Consider the following 19037-nt stretch of genomic DNA (forward strand, 5'->3'; position numbering starts at 1 on the left):
AGGATGTAAAGTGTTATAAAATATTAAAATTAAGGATGTAAAGTGTAATTTCACAAATTATAGAGGTAAAGTGAAAAATTGATTAAACTATAGCAGACTCAATGTAATTTTTTATCTTTAACTTGAATACTACGTGTAGAATATTAAAAAGAAATCATAATGAAATTTATTTTATTAATGAATTATTTCAAGATGAAAAAACATATAGACTTCTCAAAACAAAATACATACACTCTTTCTATTAATTTTTAAAGGGTGGTTTTATTCTCACTCTATGAATTGTTAATCCCACTTCATGTTTATTAAAAGTTTTATTGATAGGTTATATTCTATCCTATACTGAGAATAACATCTCCTTCATATTGTGCTCAACTCAGTATTAACGGTAGTTAGCTAGTCAGGAGATTAATGGTTCATAATTAACAGAACAAGAGATGGATTGAACTTATTTACCATTACAACCCGAACAAGGACCTAATTACCACTACAAGAAGAGTTCAAGAGCTATTGTGCCATCTCTCAAATATGTGGAGTTAAACAATTTGACTCCTCGTGCTAAAAGCCTAAAAACATGAATACATGATAATACAAAGTAGTGATTTTGTTTTTTTTTAATTTAGTCCTTTGAGGTTTTTTTATTATTTATTTTTAAGTTGAAACTTAGTTGATGTTTTTTTTAACTTTAATTTCTAATATTGGATTTAATAGGAATTAGATTTAATAATTTATTTCGGTTTATTTTTTATTGAGTTATTCTAGTCTTATAACTCAGGTTTAGTAAGTTAACTCGAGTTAATTGAGGTAATTTTCTTGTTTTTTTTTTGTTTTTTTTTAACTTCATCATTTATCATTAGGTTGATTAAAAATTAAGTTTCGTATTTTTTTTTAATTTTTTTACTATGAGTTTATCACGATCTCATAATCAATTTTAACTTTTAAAAAACAAGTCAAAAAATATTAAATGACTAATATTTATGTGAAATTTAAAAAAGAATCAAAATTATTAGGTGATCAATCTTAACCCTTAAATTTAAAAATATATTTAAATGGTTAAATGACTAACCTTGACAAGAAATTCAAAAATAGATAAAAAAATCTCAAAACAATAAATATAGAAAAATATAGTACTTTTTATTTTTATTGGTTTTGTCTTTTCTATCTTGAAACAGGCTGTAAAAAGAAAATACTAACTTAGCATTGATTGATATAATTAAAATTTTCAATTATTTTATAGATAAATATCTATTTCAATAATTAAGCAAATCATGATCCGTAATTCAATAATGCTATTTATGGAAATTAAATGACCGTAATTCAATAATGCTATTTATGGAAATTAAATGATCCCATTCATATATGTTAAAACCGTGTGCAAGGAAAGGATATGCAGTAATACCAAGGTGAATAAATAGAAAGAGAAAAAGAAAACGAGGAAACAAGATTTGCTTCCCTTTCTGGTTCGAATAATTATTGTTTTTCTTAAATAGCATCAAACTTCCAAATAAAGTATGCCCATTTTAGTTTCTGGCATCCCTTTAAAGGGACTGATCAGAATACCATGAGGCCGTAAAACGAGAGATAAAGAAGTTACAGACTCCGTCCAAAACGATAGGAAAAACGATGGTGTTTTTCTGTCAACATCCATCATGGATATCCTTCATCCTTTTATTTGCAATAAGCTTTGCATTTTGCCTTGCTGAAGTGGACTCATCATCGCCATTGAAGGGCTGGAACTTTGGAGAACTTCCCAAGCATACTCCTATTCCTCCATCTGGGCCTAGCAGAGGCAGCTCAGATTTTCCACCACCACCTCCAAGGCTACTGCTTAAGGGTTGGAGCTTTGGACAACTCCCTAAATATACTCCTATTCCTCCATCCGGGCCTAGTACGACAAGCTCAGATTATCCACCACCACCACCTCCCACTTCCTTGTTTAAGGGTTGGAACTTTGGACAACTCTCTAAATATACTCCTATTCCTCCATCCGGGCCTAGTAGAGGCAGCTCAGATTACCCATCGCCACCACCGTTGTCATTCAAGAATTAGAATTTCGGAATGTAATTTAAAGCTCTGAATAATCGAGGCTTAGTTGTGGTAAAAGTTATGAATTGTCTAAATTTATTTTCCTTTAAAAGTTTATTCCGTACCACCATCATCTTTCGTTGGGTTTTTTTAACCACATGCAAGTGATGTCAGGCGGACTGAAAAACTCAATGAAATGCACAAACTTCCCCGCGTCACCTTAAATAGTTGTTTCAGATCACATTACTGACAATGATATTAAGCTCACTTTTTTTGCTTAAATTCAATTTATGAGTAATTAAGCGATCTAATTTTGGGACCCCTTGTTTTTTATGCTGTATTTGTTTGAAGCTTTATTTGCCCCTACGAGCATTACGAGTATATATTTGTTCATCTTTGCTAATTTTTCATCATAAAGAAATTGTTTCCTTTAATACTCATGGTTTGTGGTGGAGTTCTTAAAATTATTGCTTAGTTATTGTCATTAATGTGATGGATTCAAACAAATAGAGTCGCCTCTAGTTGTGTTCATCTTTTCTGATAATCATCATTATTTTTGTCAAATGAAATTTTTTGTTGTAAAATATTTTATTTCTGCTTCTTTCAAGTTTTGGAATCAAGTATTTCTGTTGGCACACAATGAAATAGCTATTGGTTGAAAAGGAATAGTTAATGGTACACGAGCCAAGCTTTTCATTAGCCAGGTATATGGATAGGCTTACACGCCTAGCCTATTTGTTTTTTTATTTTTTATTTCATGTATTTTCAATTTTTTTAAAAAAAAAACACTTTTCATGGTTTTTTTTTTTTAAAAAAAGGTTTTTTTTACTCCATGAGCTGCTAACCACTCCACCGTCGCCCTCTTGGCCATTCGTGCATTTTTCGGACTCACTGAGGGTGCTGCTTTGCCATCATGGTAATGCCATTCTAGTATGTAACCCGCGCGTGTTGCATACATGTGTTCCATTCAAATAAAATCAGTGATGCTTAACTATGTCCTTGTCTATCTGTGGTTATGTGGTTCCCAAGCCATGAACGAGCAAGTGCAGTCGGAATTTCAATGGCTGGATTTCATCGTGGCAATGTCGTAGGCTTATTATTAACTCCAATTATGTTGCCCACAATTGGATTTTCTGGCCCTTTTGTTCTCTTCTCGTCTCCATGGCTAACAAGATGGGCGAAAGGGGTCACCAGTGATCCAAGAGATGGCCCTTTTGTTAGCAAATCAAAGCTGAGGTTAATCCAAGCTGGTAAAACTGATTCTCCAGCAAATAATAGTGGCCAGCTTCCTCCACTTACGTCTCCTATTATCAAACGCACTAAGTTACAGGGATATTTTGTTCTTCTATCTTGGATGCCTATTTATTTCAACACTGTAAGTTATTATTACCTCTTATCTTTTATTTTATTAACGTCGAAGGATCATGGTGAGAGCTTTGTGCTTAAAAAAAGCTCTGACGAGACGATATGCTATTTTGAATCAGTAAATAGCATATTTAAGACTTGTATGATTAGTTAATCGCAAATTTCTTTTTGAATGCAGGTATTTAATGTGAATTTGAAGCAAGCGGCATGGTTTAGCGCTGTTCCATGGGGAATAATGGCGATTTCTGGTTACATTGCAGGGGTATAATCCGATTCGTTGATCAAGGCTGGCTACTCTTTGACGGTAGTCCGAAAGATCATGCAGGTAATTCCTCTACTCATCAAGGGAAAGTGTGCCTTACATACTTGGCCTGTGATTCTTGTTTTAATTGGAAAATAACCAGAAAAAGAAATAAATAAAAAGGAAAAGGAGAGCAGGGGGAGCTGAATTGATTTTAAATCACAGTATTAGTGAGCTCTCTTATCTTAGGTATGTTTTTGGAAGACCAAACCGTGGAAGTTCAGATCTTATACATTGGTTTTGAAGTAAAATTTTAACTCGCTTGATATGGCAGGCACCTTTTCATATGACTGCTAGGCTGATTAATTTTTAAATGTGCAGTCTATTGGATTCTTTGGACCTGGTGTTTCATTGCTCTGCTTAAATTATGCCAAGACACCAGTGGCTGCAGCTGTTCTAATGACAATAATCAGCGCGATTGGAACAGGTTATTTTGTTGAGTTGTCAGGATCTTCTCAGGCGTTCCTCAGAGTCACTGCAGGGCTCTATTTCGTTACAGCCATCTTTTGGAACTTGTTTGCTACAGGAGAGCGAGTTTTCTAGACTAGACTCGAGTGTAAGTGAAGTTTCCATTATTCTGGAAACAGCTCAGGTCTAGAACTAGGAATAATATCTATGTAAAAGGGTGAAGAATATGAGTTGATGCAGGTTAAAATCTTAAGTCAAATCAATCTAGGCATGAAATGTTTAGAATGGAGGGAATTGGTGGTGTATAGTCTGTTTTTTTTTGTTAACATGGATGTCTGGATCAGTTTGTGTATACCTCGACTAATTTCACAGGCCCTGAAGTTAAGCCTTCAATGGTCCTAAGAGTACTCGAATTCGTGCCAAAACCTGAACAATTGAGCTATTCCTTATATTATAGTCTATTTACTACGTGCATTAATGCATTCCTTGTGCTCTTTAGTGGTTGGTTTTCACTTCGATATGTCCATTAGAATGAACTTCTACAAGGAATTAGTGTACACAATATCAAACTGTAAGACAAAATTAGTGTCACGCAACATAAATAATCATCTTTGTAACTTCTTGTTTATACTGGACTGGAGAGTCAAGTGCTCGATTCCGATTTCAAAATCTGCTATGCACAGCCAACGTTTCGGTTTTTGGAGTGCCTTGAAGGCCTATGGAGCCGATTCCTAACAACATTACTGGATAAATTTCATAATAATTGATTTCAGCAAACATGGTTCGAATGCAAGATTGCTCACGGCTGAGAACCAAGGAAGTTCAGTCCAACTTCTCATCCTTGAAGGTCGTTCATGTTCGCCCTACATGTCTTTGGAAGACCTGTCAGACTACAGTGATAATTCTGTAATTCACCACCCATCAGTCGATCTAAAGCTTTTCAAAAAGATGAAGACAGCATGTCAATATAGAATCTCACACCGTCGGTAAATAGAAAATTTATCGATTTGGAGTGTTAGATGTTGACAATAACACTCCAATGGCAATATTGTAGCAAACAGAAGAACGTCTCCCTCTTTTTGTAGTTGATGACAAACATTAGCTCCTTTTATTTTACCTTTTTTTTTGCTTATATCTTGGTTGGATATCTTATGCCAAATTTTCTCCATCACATAATTTTTTCCCAAATGAGCACCGAACCAACTTTGATTTCTCCACTAATAAAAATGAGACAGACAGCAACTATACACCCTTCAAACTCAAAAAACCACTCAACTTATGTTTATTGGTTGTTGGATCTTCAATTATATATATATATATATATATATATATATATATATATATATATATATATATATATATATATATAAGCTAGGTGGGGAGTTAAAGACTCCTCCAAAATCCATCTTGAAAACTTTCTCGCTCGAATTTACAGTCAACTCCGCCAAAAAAAATCCCTCGCTTTCTGCTTCCTATTATTGTCTCTGCTTCGAAGCCTATACCCTTTACCCAGCACCTCACAAGGCTGCATCCCTCTTTTGTCTCTTGGTAGCCACACCAAGCCCAGATAGAATTCTTTCTGTGTTTCATAATTGGATTTCAAAGATCATCTACCAATCAAGAAGTTGAGCTACAAGTCAAAGCAATCAAGATTCGTGAACTTGGTTCTCCTTGTTTTGTTGCTTGTCGAAGATAATGAATTTCAGGAGCTTAGAAGAGTTTTGGTCTTTCTATGTGACTCAACATTCAAAACCATCAACAAGACGCTGGCATTTTGTGGGCACGCTTTCAAGTATACTGTTATTGCTCTACTCTCTTGTTTTCAATTTGTGGTTTTTGTTCTTTGTGCCGCTGGTTGGGTATGGATTCGCTTGGTACAGCCATTTCTTTGTGGAAGGGAACGTTCCTGCAAGTTATGGGCATCCAGTATGGTCTTTTCGATGTGATTGCAAGATGTTTGGATTGATGCTTACTGGTCAGATGGATAGAGAAATCAAGAGGCTCGGAAAGAGGCCTATTTTGCAGGGATTTTGATTATGTTGTAAACACCTTTTCTGTTTTACCAAAGAAATAATCATGCATGGAAATTCTCCATTCCCAATCTTGCCGCCTTTTGACTGTTTCTTTGTTTCTCTCTAATGTAAACATGTGTCTAAATTACATGCTCTGAGTATAGAAATGTGTACATTGCAGAATCGAACCCCTCTGTTTTTATTTTTTCGGTCTTTTGAGAATGAAAAGCGAAAACCTTCTCATGCAAGTTTGGTGTTTTTGAATCACGGTACGGTTACTCCCGTACCTACAATTCACCACCGTCATCATCAGTGGCCAATATTGAAGATGGGCTTCTAGTCGATCTTTCTATCAATACCCATTGTTTTGTTGGTTGCCTAAATTAATCATCTTCCTCGCTGCCTAAGTAGCTAGCTAATCCAGTTTGGCCAATATTTTCTTAACCGCCATCCTTTACTTGGCATATTGGTGATGGTTGGGAATGCAGGCTAGCATTAGTTCACATCGTGTAAAGGACTCGCATCCTGGCACCGCGATTCATTTTGTTTACTGCTAGGCAAAGGAAATGAAAAATCACGGGCTACACACCACCGTAAACAGGATAAAACAGGATAGTGGGCAGCATGTTCCGACCCCTCGTAATGTAATGCAGTTAACTAATACGTAATACAATGCCGGAAAGAGAATAAAGCGATTACCTAGGGAGCTTCAAAAGTAAATAATCTATTGATTGCCTCAAGGATTGTGACCTGACCCTTCAGAACTCGTATCTGATTTTGAAGAGAACATTTTTGTTCATTCTCCAGGTTTTGGTGTAAGAAATTCAATTCACCAACTCAGTTCAAGTATGTTACAAGTTCCAACATCCTATAGACCAAGACTCACTTCCTTTGATATTCAACATAGCCAATAATCTGTGATATAAGCCCCCAAAACTTTTTTCATGGTCATGAATTATTTTTTCTCGGCCACCATTAGTTTCTGGCCTTTGTTCGGCTGAAACTATCATCCCCTGTGGTCAACTTGGCACATTACAGGTATTGAGTGGAAGATGATTATCACAAGTCAGTATTCCTTGAAAATGATGGTAAGGGCATGGCCTCTTGTGGACGAAGGATGACAAGCACACAAAACATTCCAAGCATTGGGAGGACTAGGAGCCACTTCAGCAGTTTATAGTAATGCATGTGAAATGTAAGGGAGAAGTCGTCTGAGAAATAGAGTCCGTTCTTATCAACCATCTCCACCAAAACCGTTCCAGTAGTCCTCACTCCAACTGTTGGAAGTTTTACCCGATAATTTCCTGGACGGTCAAAGATTTGGCTTTGCTTTATTCGTCTCTCACCTTGATAATTGCCAGGAACTAAAAGGGTTGTCTGCATTGTTCCAAATGAAAATTGGAATTTTAAGGAGCTCTTTGGATTGCTGTTGAAAACCATAATTTAAATGTACAAGGAGCAACTTACAGTGACATTATAAGGTGCTTGAGATCCAGATGGGAATCTATACTTGTCTACAATCTCAAATTCCACCCAGAAGCTCTTTCCCTCCTCATCACGAAAACTTCTTGATGAAGGTGTAACATAAACCCCTTCACGGTTGTAGCGGTTCACCACGTTGTTTCTTCCTTGATTAGAAGATCTCCAAGCCTGAGAATTGCACAATATGCTTAATACTTAAAGCATATAACATACAAGAAGTCACCACAAATATAGATTCACAACTATCATGCCTTGAGAGGGTGATGTGGAACAGGAGTTGAAAAGCAAAAGACATTCCCATTCATTGTTGAGACTATGAGATCTAGATCATCTCCACCATCAACATTATCTGCCAAGACCATGCTGTATCTGAGAAAAGAGAGACATGTTTAAGATAAATCACATAGTGCAATAAATAAATTGAAGAGCCAAAACTTAAAAAGGATACAAGCATATCTTACGAAGTTTCACCAATATCAACAACATCAGCACAAGAAGTTGGTCCGTCTATAAGGTACAAATAACCATCAAATGATGTTGTAACAAGTGTGAGTCCCTTGCTTTTCTCCCCACGTTTACTCAAGTCAACGAGAAGAACTTGATTCATCACTCTCCCATGAGTTCTATATGGGTAAGGCCGAACAATAGAACCATCCTTGCCACTAAGAACGTATATGTTCCCTGATAGAGTAGGAACTACAATATCAGTACGACCATCCCCATCAACATCACCTATAGTTGGACCCTGAGTAATGTCGCAATCTATGTTAGATCACTCATTATCAAACACGCATGCAATTAAATCTTATTTAAACAAAGGAAGATAGCACACAAGTTGCATGCATTCCAAGAATCAAACAGTCTTGTCATATAACTTTATCATCAAACACTCGAGCACTTTTTTGCTAAAATCTTCATTTATGAATTGGGGAAATTTCTTCATTATTCTTGGCATAATAATGTTTATTACATCGTTTCATTAATGGTTAAAAATTTTAGGTTTCTTCAAATATGGCTCGGAAGTTCCTGTCCGGGATTATCTTTATTTACCTTGTATTTGGATCCTTTTTTCTGTTTAGATTAGGACTTTTAGTTTAATTAATATTTTACTATTTAGAGATCCTAATGTCAAATGAATTATATTAGTTGTGTATGTTTTAATTATGAATCTTTTTCTATAAAAGATTTTAGGTAAAACTAGAATAAACAAGGATGTCTAATTTATTTTGATATTGAGTTTCTTACTATTATTCAGATTTTATAAAATACTATAAAGTTTTCTCTACAACTTGGATTTATAACCTTAGGACTTAAGAACTCTAGCTTGTATCCACGTTATACGCCGTGTCAATTGGTATTAGAGCAGTTGGTCTATTTGATGGAAAAAGACAATAGCAACCCATTCTGCGATGCAGTAGTGGAGGTCATCTGAGGGCTCAGAAGGCAGGGCAAGGAACCAATCGCAGAAACTAGATTGTTTTGAGCAAACAACAATGGCAATATTGACTAATTTGGAACATATCATTCGAATGATGGGAGGCACAAATAGGGATCATGAAAAAGAAGAGAGGAATTTGCCTAGAGACTTACCTCAAGGCAGGCCAAACCCCAAACCTATTCATGAACTTTATGATATTCCATTCTATGATGGGAGATTTTCAAAAATAAAAAGATTTATTAACTGAGACAGAGTTGGAAGCTTACTTTTATTTCAACAAGGTTCCTTATCATCAAAAGATAAGACTTGTCGCACACAAACTTTCTTGTGGTGGTTTGAATTTCTAGACTTTAGAACTCGTATTGGTATGTTTTTAATCCCATCTTGACAAGATTTGAGACGATCATTAATTTTGGAATTTATATAGGATGATTATGAAGAGATTTTACATAAAATAGATAAGCAATTCGATTGTTATTATTTGTCTTTTATTCAATCTTCTAAAATAGCAAGGAAGGAAATTAGGGAGGAGATGTCATCTTCAAAGTAGACGGTTTCAACATCACAATAGAGACAACAACATTGCTACAGATACTACTCTACTTGTTGATGTTTCATCTACTAATGGTGAAGAATAAATCTAGAAAGCTCATAAATTAGTATCTTGTAGTGATTCTAGAGATCTTGCAAACAAGGAAATGGAGGATATGATAATTTCTGACAATTCTTCTAAAGATATTATGAAAGACTATCTTTAAGTTTTTTTAGATACAAAGGTTAAAGTATTAGAGGTCATTGATGATGATGAACTCAAGTTTGAAGTAAAAGAATGTGGAAATGAACTACAAGCGGACTCCATAGGAACATAAAGTATTAACATTAAATATGGATTTTTCTTTTGCATACACACATCATAAATTAAATTTTGGAGTTCACAAGTCAAAGACATGCTACTTCATGAACGTGTTGACTTCATTGCTATATTCGAAGTATTTGTTTATTTGAAGTGGAAGAGTTCAATTCGTGACAAATCACTCGAGGGCAAGTTTTTTGGAAGTAGAGGGGACTGACGTAGAGAAATTTCTTCATTATTCTTGGCATAATAATGTTCATTGCATTGTCATTAATGGTTAAGATTCTTAGGTTTTGATAAGTTTAAGAGTCCATGGTAAATCAAGCATGATTTTTAATCTGACTATTGAATCAAGCTAAAATTTTAACAGAAGATTCTGATAGCTCTGTTTCCTATTAGATTAAAATTTCATGATGATCGGAGATCGAAAAGACCTTCAAATAAGGCTTAGAAGTTACTATGAGGGAATGTCTTTATTTACCTTATTGTATTTTGATTCTTTTTCCTATTTAAATTAGGAATTTTAGTTTAATTATTATTTTACTATTTAGAAATCCCAATGCCAGATGGATTATATTAGTTAGGTAAGTTTTAATTAGAAATCTTTTCCTATAAAGGATTTTAGGTCTATAACTAGTATAAATAAGGATATCTAATTTATTTTGAGATTGAGATTTAGATTATTATTCGGATTTTATAAATTACAAGAGTTTTCTCTAAATTTCTCTACAGCTTAGGTTTGTAGCCTTAGGGCATGAGAACCTTAGCTTGTATTCACGCTACATGTCACGTCAATTTAATAGAAGATCGTACACAAGCTGGGATTCAGTTCGTAGTTTCACATTCAAACCGTTGTAAACACAAAAAGTATCATCCTAAGATATGTAATTACATGAATAAATGTAGACATGACAATTATAGTGATGGTTGTCATGCCTAGCAGTGCTCTCCAAAAGAAGAGGGGCAAGGTCTTGGGTTCAAAACCTACCTCCATGCCATCTACAAAGTATAGACAATGTTTGATTATTATTTTTTTTCTTGTGCCGAGCCTAAGGTCAAAAGCATGATTGCCATCACCACCCCTACCCCCACTCCAATCTATATTGTACAAGCATGATTTTAGGATCATAACTTTAGAATAATATTAGACAATGCTCATACACAAAAAGGAGAGACAAACAAGCATATCCTCCATGCAAATAATATTAGAATCATAATTTTTGCATTGAATGACAAATTCCTGTACGAGCATGACTTGCTTCTACAAGATAAGGAATGAAGTTTCTATTGCTCTAGAATTTCACATCCTCTACCGCAAGTAATAAAGCATCATGACACTTGTTTTTGCACAGTTACACCCATAATACAATAACAATTTCTTCGGTGATTTTGTGTGTTTCTATATATGTAATATGTGGAAACAAAGTACCTTACTTTTGCCAGATTTTGCAAGAATCTAAATCTGGAACAAGACAAGACCCCTTCCAGATCAAGCAATGAAGCACCCATTGCTCAATCTTACAATTGTACCACCAGTAGACCAATATTAACTATGAAATACAGTTAGTGGACATCACATATAGGAGATCATACTTAATTCATACAGACATCATCATAAGAAGAAGGAAGTAAGAAATAGAGATCCAACTGACCTGGGGAATAAGACTCTTAAGGTTTCTTTCCCAAATTTCTTTTCCTTGTGATGTCCACGCAGCAACATTTCCATGTACATCAGTGGTCACTAGTTCAATTTTCCCATCATCATTGATATCAGCTGCAACTACAGCACCTTGAATTTCAGCCATTTCAAGAGGGAATTTTTCCCTAATATTTCCTGAATAAAAGACGAACTTTAGATTCTAACTTCATTTGGAGAATTGGAACACCACAATTGATAAGCCAGTTAAAATGGAAGAAAATACTCTCAGATTTCTGCATAAACATTATTTTGTTTGTAAGGCATGAAGCTCAAAAGTAAAAACATCAGAAATTCCCTTCTCATGTCATTCTAAAAAAATATCAGGTAAAATTTAATAGTTCTCTAAATACTGCACAGATTAATAGTTGGATTGCATGCATTTAAATTGAAAAGCAAAGAGTGTTGATATAAGACAGATTTTTCTTGTTCATCTTTCAAACCACTTTGAATTCCCTCAGAGAACTCTAAAACAGGAAAATAATAATAAATTGATCCATGTAGTGACAAGTAAAAGAATGTATCAGTTGAACAACCACATTCCAACTCAGCAACCAGAAAAAAAGTGAAAACGATCATAAAATGCCTATGAAGCTGAGTTGCACAATCTATTCCAGAGAAAAATAGGCATGATAAGAGAGTTTGGATGCCAATTCCTATGTTGCATTTAGAACAGGAAAATATCACATGAAAATTTGTACTCAAGTGATTTTGTATGAAGAATAACATAGCTGATAAAGCTGGAAGATAAAAATAAAAAATCAATGAAAGCTCATTTAGTAGAAGATAGGATGACATGATACAAAGAGGAAATGATAAAGAAAATGAAGGACACAAACTCGAGTTTACCGTGATGATCCAGAACATAGAACAAGCCAAATGAAGTCCCAACAAGAATGTCCAAATTCCCATCACCATCCAAATCAACCACTGAAGGTGAAGAGTATATATACGCACGGAAGTTTGCAGTATTTGTACTTAAATCTAGTTCTCGAGTCCACTTAACTAGCTTTGTATCAAGGTTGAATACAACAATAGAACTGGCAACATATTTCCCAACATCTATATCACCGAGTTCTTTCAAATGCTCTGGATTGTCATAATACCTGTCAATCAAATAAAACCATTCGCATGGACTTCATTGACTGAAAATCAACATTACTTCATTGACTGAGAGCGAAAGGCTGGTCATTGTTCCAATATTCAATTAGGTTGCTAAAGTTCATTTAAAAAACCAGTGCACGATTAATATCTGATTTTCACTATATAAGAATACAGAATATATACAGTGGTGACACCATAAAGAGAACTCACTCGTTATCAAAGAAATATGAAACTGCAACAATCATTTCAGCTACTCCATCACTATCAATGTCAGCTATCACCTGGTGAAAACAAGAGAGAGAAAAATGTCATCTGATTGCTATAACTACATCTTACTTGCATCTGTGAACAAAATTCATCTATTGCAATGCATTACTGCTATTAGGTTTTAGACTCACAGGTGTGCACAAGATATGTGAGTCAATATTCACATAATCCTCCAATTTCTCATGTTGCCCTTCTGTCCATTCTTCATCTCCCCACATGGATTCATCTACGTAATCATTGTAGTCATAACTGTACTCATCGGTTAATTCATCACTATCACGGAATAACTCGAACGATGAATCAGCATCTGCTTCTAACCCTTCATCATTTTCAACAGTTGCTGCATGAACATTTTCATGGTCATTCTCTTTAGATTCTGAGCCACCTTCCTGTGAACCCTTTGAATTTTCATCTTCGAGAAGCCTTCTCCCAGTGTTTGTTCTATTTTCTGCATTATTGGTTCCCTTATCTACCGTATTGGTTCCATTATGCGCATTACTGGTTCCACTCACAGCTTTATCGGTTCCATTTGACCTGGCACCTAGAGAAGAGTTATCCACATGCAAAGGCAGTTTGATAATTGGTTCCGTTTGATTCTCGTTCATTTTCTTTTCAGTCTCACTGGATGCATTTGCTGGATGACTATTCTCTGTTGATGTAGAAATCAAAGAGTCTGTTTCAGGTGTATTTTGATGTGTACTTCCAGTTGTGTCTGCAACTTAAAAACAGTCAACATTTACCAAACAAAGTCAGTTTCTCAAAGTTTCTTGGATTTTTTCCATCATAAAATGCCAGATCAGACTCAAATACACCTGGACAGGGTTCAGGTTATCATATAGATGTTAGAATTTCCTTGAAAAAGAAAAATTGATATTCTGCTTGCACTCCTGAACCAAGCTCAAATAAAAATCAATACAAGAAATGGCAGCACAATATGCATCCAGGCCTAAATGTGTATAAGGAGCCAATTGAAGCTTGGTAAACTGTTGAAGACATTGGAGATTATCACCCATATTTTGCTGCTTTCTAGTTCCTCCTATGCTTAGATTACTACCGGATTGAACGATGTGATTATGTTTTTCCTTTGCCTTCCAAATTAATAAGAACATAATTGGTACAATTATGATTTCAGCATCTTCAGTACTGTCATCCTTAAGGGGGGCCTGTTTGTCAACTTGGAATGAAGACTAGCAATGAGAATAGATAGGAAAGTTCATTCGTTCACATCCCTGGTGCTAGGTACACAATAGTAAAATGGGCATGCGAAGTAGAGAAGAAATGAAAAGACATTCTTCCATATTTTATAACCACTGACAGGATCCAGGTTTTAAAACCAAGGCCAATGACACATCCACACCACTACACTTGTAACATCCACTCCCACCACCCCTACCCCACCCCAACCCTAGAGGTCAATACCCCTATTCCCTAAGGCTGTCATTACCATCATACAGTCAAATTCATTATTGATGTCATGTAGCTCTAATCTCCTTCCTAGTTCTTCACACCATGCACGTTAACGCCACTCATTTGCATTCAGATTCCCTATCCATCATTCTAGGTTACCAAATGTGCCTGTAGACAAATGGAATGTAATGTCTTGGTTCTAATTAATCATGAAGTGTGATTCTACGCTGTCTCATTTCTTTAGGTACATTTCAAGATTCCGTGGGGTTTTTAGCCATGCAATGGGGAGCAGCCCTTCCCACATCCATAAACCCTCACACTCCCCCCTTAAAAGATTTGAACTCAGGACCTCCAAGTTCAAATTCCAAGCTCAAACCATTGGCATCCCTTATGGACTCTGTGCCATATATATATATATATATATATAAAGGAAGATCAAACCAGCTCAGCAAAGCTTCAAAAGATAAAGAAAACAGGGACCGCAGGCAGCTTACTCAGATGACCAGTAAAAGATTGACGCTAAAGCAAATAAAATAAGCAGCACCAGAGGCACAAACTGTTATGAATCCAACATTTAACTTACGAGACTCGGATTTCTTCTCAGAAGCCTCCAAGACAAGTTGGTCATCGTGAACATCTGGATGAGAACGATCCACAGGATCCAGATCCAGACCCACATGCCAATTCTTTTTAACCCTCCTACGAGGTACTTCCAGTTTATCAGTCATCATGTATCCTGACACCCTAGAATAGAAAACATAAATGACAAGTGAGCTCGAGCACACCAAAACAAAATTTCCTAAGCCATTAACATAGCATTAGTACAAACATGCCTGAAAAAGAGAACTTCTCCATTGTAGGTAGCCAAAGCAATCTCCCTCACACCATCCTTGTCAATATCATACAGGAGAGGACTTGCGTGCACTGTTGACTGGTGAAATGCAGGCCAACCTGATGAAAACGTTGCAGTTTAACTCCTATTCATAGCATCAAAGTGATCCAATCCAAGATAAACGAAACTTTACCTGGCATTTTGTCTCCATCGGAACCTTCTAGAACTTCAAGATAGTGAACAAAAGAAGGAACCACTATATCAAGTTTCCCATCACTAAAAACAAATGCATACAAATTAACATTAAAATCCAAATAATAATTTAAAAGATAAAGTAAATAAATAAACAAAATGATGGGCGTTGCTTTTATCACCTATTGATATCGGCGATCAACGGAGTAGCGTAAACGCTAGAGCTCACTTCAGTTTGCCACCTCAGCTCTAAATTTCTAGGGCACTGCGTATTCAACAAAGCATCCTCATCTCTAAACACATACGAATTCAAATTAACCAAAATTATATGTATATCTGCCTATCATCAGTTTAGCAGAATTCATTAAAAAGAAAAGGATTGAAATGTGAACTCACAAGTGAGGGTAACCAAGGGCATCATCGGTAGCTTCTCGGTCTCGAAATTTACTCTTGCTGGATTCCTCTCCATGGATGGAAGAGGTGAATAATAAGAAGCAGACCAAGAGAACCCTGAGCGCTGCGGGTTCCATGTGATCGTGTTTTTGGTTTTTCAATGAATGTACGATTTCTGGATTTAACAGAAAGCAGAAATGAGGAATTGATAAGCCCTGCGCCTTGCCCTGGTTAGGGTTCCTTCTATGGGTGGGATCTAATGAGTTTTCAGGATGAAGAAGAGAAGAGTAGATTTAAATGTTTATTTTCGAAATGCCCCTTTGGTTTTTTGTTGTGTTGTTGTTATTATTATTATTATTATTATTATTATTATTATTATTATTACTTTGCTATTATTATTATTATTATTACTTTGCTATTATTATATGCAGGTAGTATTTAATTTAATTAAGAGGATTGGGGGTCAACTGATTTTTTATGCTCCCGGCTACGTTACTACAGTGTCTCTGAGAGTATTTTATTTTTTGCTTTTTTAAAATAAAGGGCGGAGGCGGAGAGTTGTTCTCCACTCTGTAGCTCAAATATAGTGAAAGGAGAAAAGCAACAATTAACCAAAAACAACTAGATGAGCATTAACTGTTCAAAAACCACTGCACGCACTCCATTTTACTGTTAATTCACTATTTTTTTTTTCACTTTCTTACATCTTGATCCCTGTAGTTTTGCACAGTTTATAATTCAATTACTGAACTTTATTTCTTTTCAATTTCATATCTTGAAGTTATGTTTTCAAGGTTTTGAGTGCTGAATTTTGTTTTTAATTTTTTTTATTGATGTTTCGTTAAATTATCTAGCATTAAATTCATGACCAATTTTACGAAACAGAGTTTTAGTTTTTGTTCAAAATGAACTGAGAGATGTACATGTTGGAGGAAACAAAACTCTTTCCCACAAAAAGGCACGCAAAAGTTATTTATTTGGTCCCTCAAGTTTTAATTTTTTCACATCACATCCTTACTCTCCATGTTATTATGATTTGGTCCTAAATTTTATTTATATTTCAATCCTTGAAGGTTAAATGAAGAGAGAGAGAGTCATCGGAATCGTTAAAAAAAAAAGCAAGCTCTCGTCTACTAATAGCTTTAATATTAGTGTTTATGGATTTGATATTAAGAAATGATCTTAATAGGGGTGGTTTTCATCTGTAATGATGCTCGAAAAAATAGATTGTAGCTCATTAAAATTTAAATTTTGATTTGGTTTTGAGTTTTTAAGATAATTAAAATATGTTTTGTTATTGAAAATTGAGTTTTAGAGATTTACAAGATTTTTTTCTCATGCTATTGAGTGAAAAAGAAAACCAAAAAGTAGGTATGGGTCTAAAAGTTTTAATCTTGATTTTTAAAATAACTAGACTCACCTCTGATAACCAACAAAAGTTGAAAAAAGACAATGCTTCATTTTTTCAAGCAAGCAACACACTACTATTTCAATTAAAAAAAATTAGAGGCAATTTATAGCTGTTTGTCATTTAAGAAAAAATATACTAGGCATGTTTGGGTTTTTTTTAATGATGGGTTAGATGCGCTGGCCTATTCTTCTAGCTCACATGCGACTAACACTCCTTTTTATAATGACCATTTAATTTTTTATTTTTTTTCATTTTATAAAGAATTTAATTTAAATGATATATAGATAATTATTCTATTAAGTAAATGTTTTCAAATAATATTAGCATTTTTATAGTAAATATTACTTTCTAAATAATTACATACTAACTTAATATGCATAGTTTTCTAAAATATTTACTCATAAATATTCAATGCCATGAAACATATTTTGTTATTTTTTTATTGTAATCTTTTATATATTTTTTTAAAAAATTATATTCTTATATTTTAAATACATTCGCATCAAAATTATCAATTCAAGATTTTTTTTATCTTTTATTAAAATTTTCTTTTAAAATCATGATAAGTTTCCATTTGAAAACAATATTTCAAATAAAAAGAACATTTTGTCAAGTGAAAGGAACGCACAAAGGGATTTTGGTTAAAAAAATACTTTTATTTTCTCCTTATCTCAAATCATTGAGATTTTTTTTCATATAATTATTTTAATTGCTTTCAATTTCTATGCAATAAACACATTGCTAAAAAATATATGTTTTTTTGTTAAAAAAATACATTAACAAGAAAAGGAGAATTTAGACTAAAAAATATATATTATATACTGAATCTAAATCATTACATTTCCTATAAAAATCAATTTTTATTATCATATAATTAAGTAAAAAATACAAAAAATATGTATGGCATGAGATAAAATATTTGCATGTCCATAGGCATCTCCTGTTATGTCGTTGACTAGGCCAAGTTATTCCTAACATTAAGGATGCTCAAGCATTGCTAGCATTTTCAAAGAAGTAAGAAAAATCTAAGACTTGAATTTTTGATTTCACTGAGTTCAATAAATTCAATTAATTTAATAATATGATTAAAAAAATAGACAACAACGGTAAATAAATCGAGATAAACAACAAAAAAAGCAATTTTTTACTCCACTTAGTCCACTTGAGTTGGTTTGTCGAATCGGTAACTTGGTCGTGAAATCATGATAAACTTGTAGAAAGTAAATTAAATAAACTACAAAGCTTAATTCTCAATTTAACCTAATTTTAAAAGGTGAAATTAAAAAGAAATCATTGTTTAAAAATTGCAATAAAAAAATAAGACTTGAGTTAACTCAAGCTAACTCGTCAAGCTCATAATCTAAGATTTGAGATCAAAGTAACTTTATAAAAAAGAAAAGTGAAATAAACGACAGAGCTCACTCCCCAACTAATCCAATATTAAAGAATAAAATTTTAAAAATTAATTTTAAAAACTTTAAAAAAAATATTGAAGTCAACTCGAGCTAATTTTTCAAGCCCATGATTTGGGTCATAAGACCATGATTACCTCATTAAAAGACAAACTAAAAAAAATCATGATGATAAATTCTCAATCAACCAAATACTTATGGATGAAATAAAAAAATCAAAAAAAGATTAAAAAAATAAACAAATAACAATAAAAAAAATATGGGTTGAATTTGACATAAAAATAAAATAAAATCAAATGTTAAGGGGTGAAAAAAAAGCTCAATTAAGAAAACGGTCTAAAACAAAACAAATAGCAATTTAAAGAATGATAATTAAATTTGATATAAATTTTAAATGAAACTAAATGTCAAGCGATAAAATTGAAAACAAAAATCAATTCAA

General features: G+C 34.0%; 2 protein-coding genes and 1 pseudogene across 4 annotated transcripts; 2 read left to right on the forward strand and 1 right to left on the reverse strand.

Annotated features, from left to right (window-relative positions):
* Positions 1-1620: 1620 nt before the first annotated feature.
* LOC133689442 (probable anion transporter 3, chloroplastic) lies at positions 1621-4405 on the forward strand (annotated as a pseudogene).
* Positions 4406-5457: 1052 nt separating this feature from the next.
* LOC133689152 (uncharacterized) lies at positions 5458-6296 on the forward strand. Its single transcript, XM_062108928.1, has one exon. The coding sequence runs from the start codon at positions 5792-5794 to the stop codon at positions 6128-6130; it is 339 nt and encodes a 112-aa protein (XP_061964912.1). The 5' UTR covers positions 5458-5791; the 3' UTR covers positions 6131-6296.
* A 516-nt stretch (positions 6297-6812) lies between these two features.
* On the reverse strand, positions 6813-16111 carry LOC133689642 (protein DEFECTIVE IN EXINE FORMATION 1-like). Of its 3 annotated transcripts, none has more exons than XM_062109590.1 (13): positions 15776-16111; positions 15562-15672; positions 15381-15463; positions 15189-15306; positions 14939-15099; positions 13080-13660; positions 12892-12962; positions 12427-12683; positions 11534-11715; positions 8052-8335; positions 7842-7959; positions 7576-7758; positions 6813-7485 (listed from the first exon to the last, which is right to left on the reverse strand). In XM_062109590.1, the coding sequence occupies exons 1-13, from the start codon at positions 15907-15909 to the stop codon at positions 7168-7170; spliced, it is 2601 nt and encodes an 866-aa protein (XP_061965574.1). In that variant the 5' UTR covers positions 15910-16111; the 3' UTR covers positions 6813-7167. The 3 variants fall into 3 exon arrangements, with proteins under 3 accessions (XP_061965574.1, XP_061965573.1, XP_061965575.1); XM_062109589.1 differs by having other exon boundaries at positions 13080-13666; XM_062109591.1 differs by having other exon boundaries at positions 13080-13666; positions 15562-15644; positions 15776-15903.
* Between the last annotated feature and the right edge of the window lie 2926 nt (positions 16112-19037).

Source organism: Populus nigra, chromosome 3, assembly GCF_951802175.1.
Source record: "Populus nigra chromosome 3, ddPopNigr1.1, whole genome shotgun sequence".
In the NCBI taxonomy this organism is placed as follows: Eukaryota; Viridiplantae; Streptophyta; class Magnoliopsida; order Malpighiales; family Salicaceae; genus Populus; species Populus nigra.

Bases quoted from the DNA above. Each gene is read 5' to 3' on its own strand.
- LOC133689152 (XM_062108928.1), top strand. From the start codon at position 5,792: ATGAATTTCAGGAGCTTAGAAGAGTTTTGGTCTTTCTATGTGACTCAA.
- LOC133689642 (XM_062109589.1), bottom strand. From the start codon at position 15,909: ATGGAACCCGCAGCGCTCAGGGTTCTCTTGGTCTGCTTCTTATTATTC. The intron at 13,667-14,938 runs GTAAGTTAAATG...ACTGTTTTTAAG, and splicing joins TGAGAAGAAATCCGAGTCTC to TTGCAGACACAACTGGAAGT. The intron at 8,336-11,533 runs GTCAGTTGGATC...GACATTACTCAG, and splicing joins TTAAGAGTCTTATTCCCCAG to GGTCCAACTATAGGTGATGT.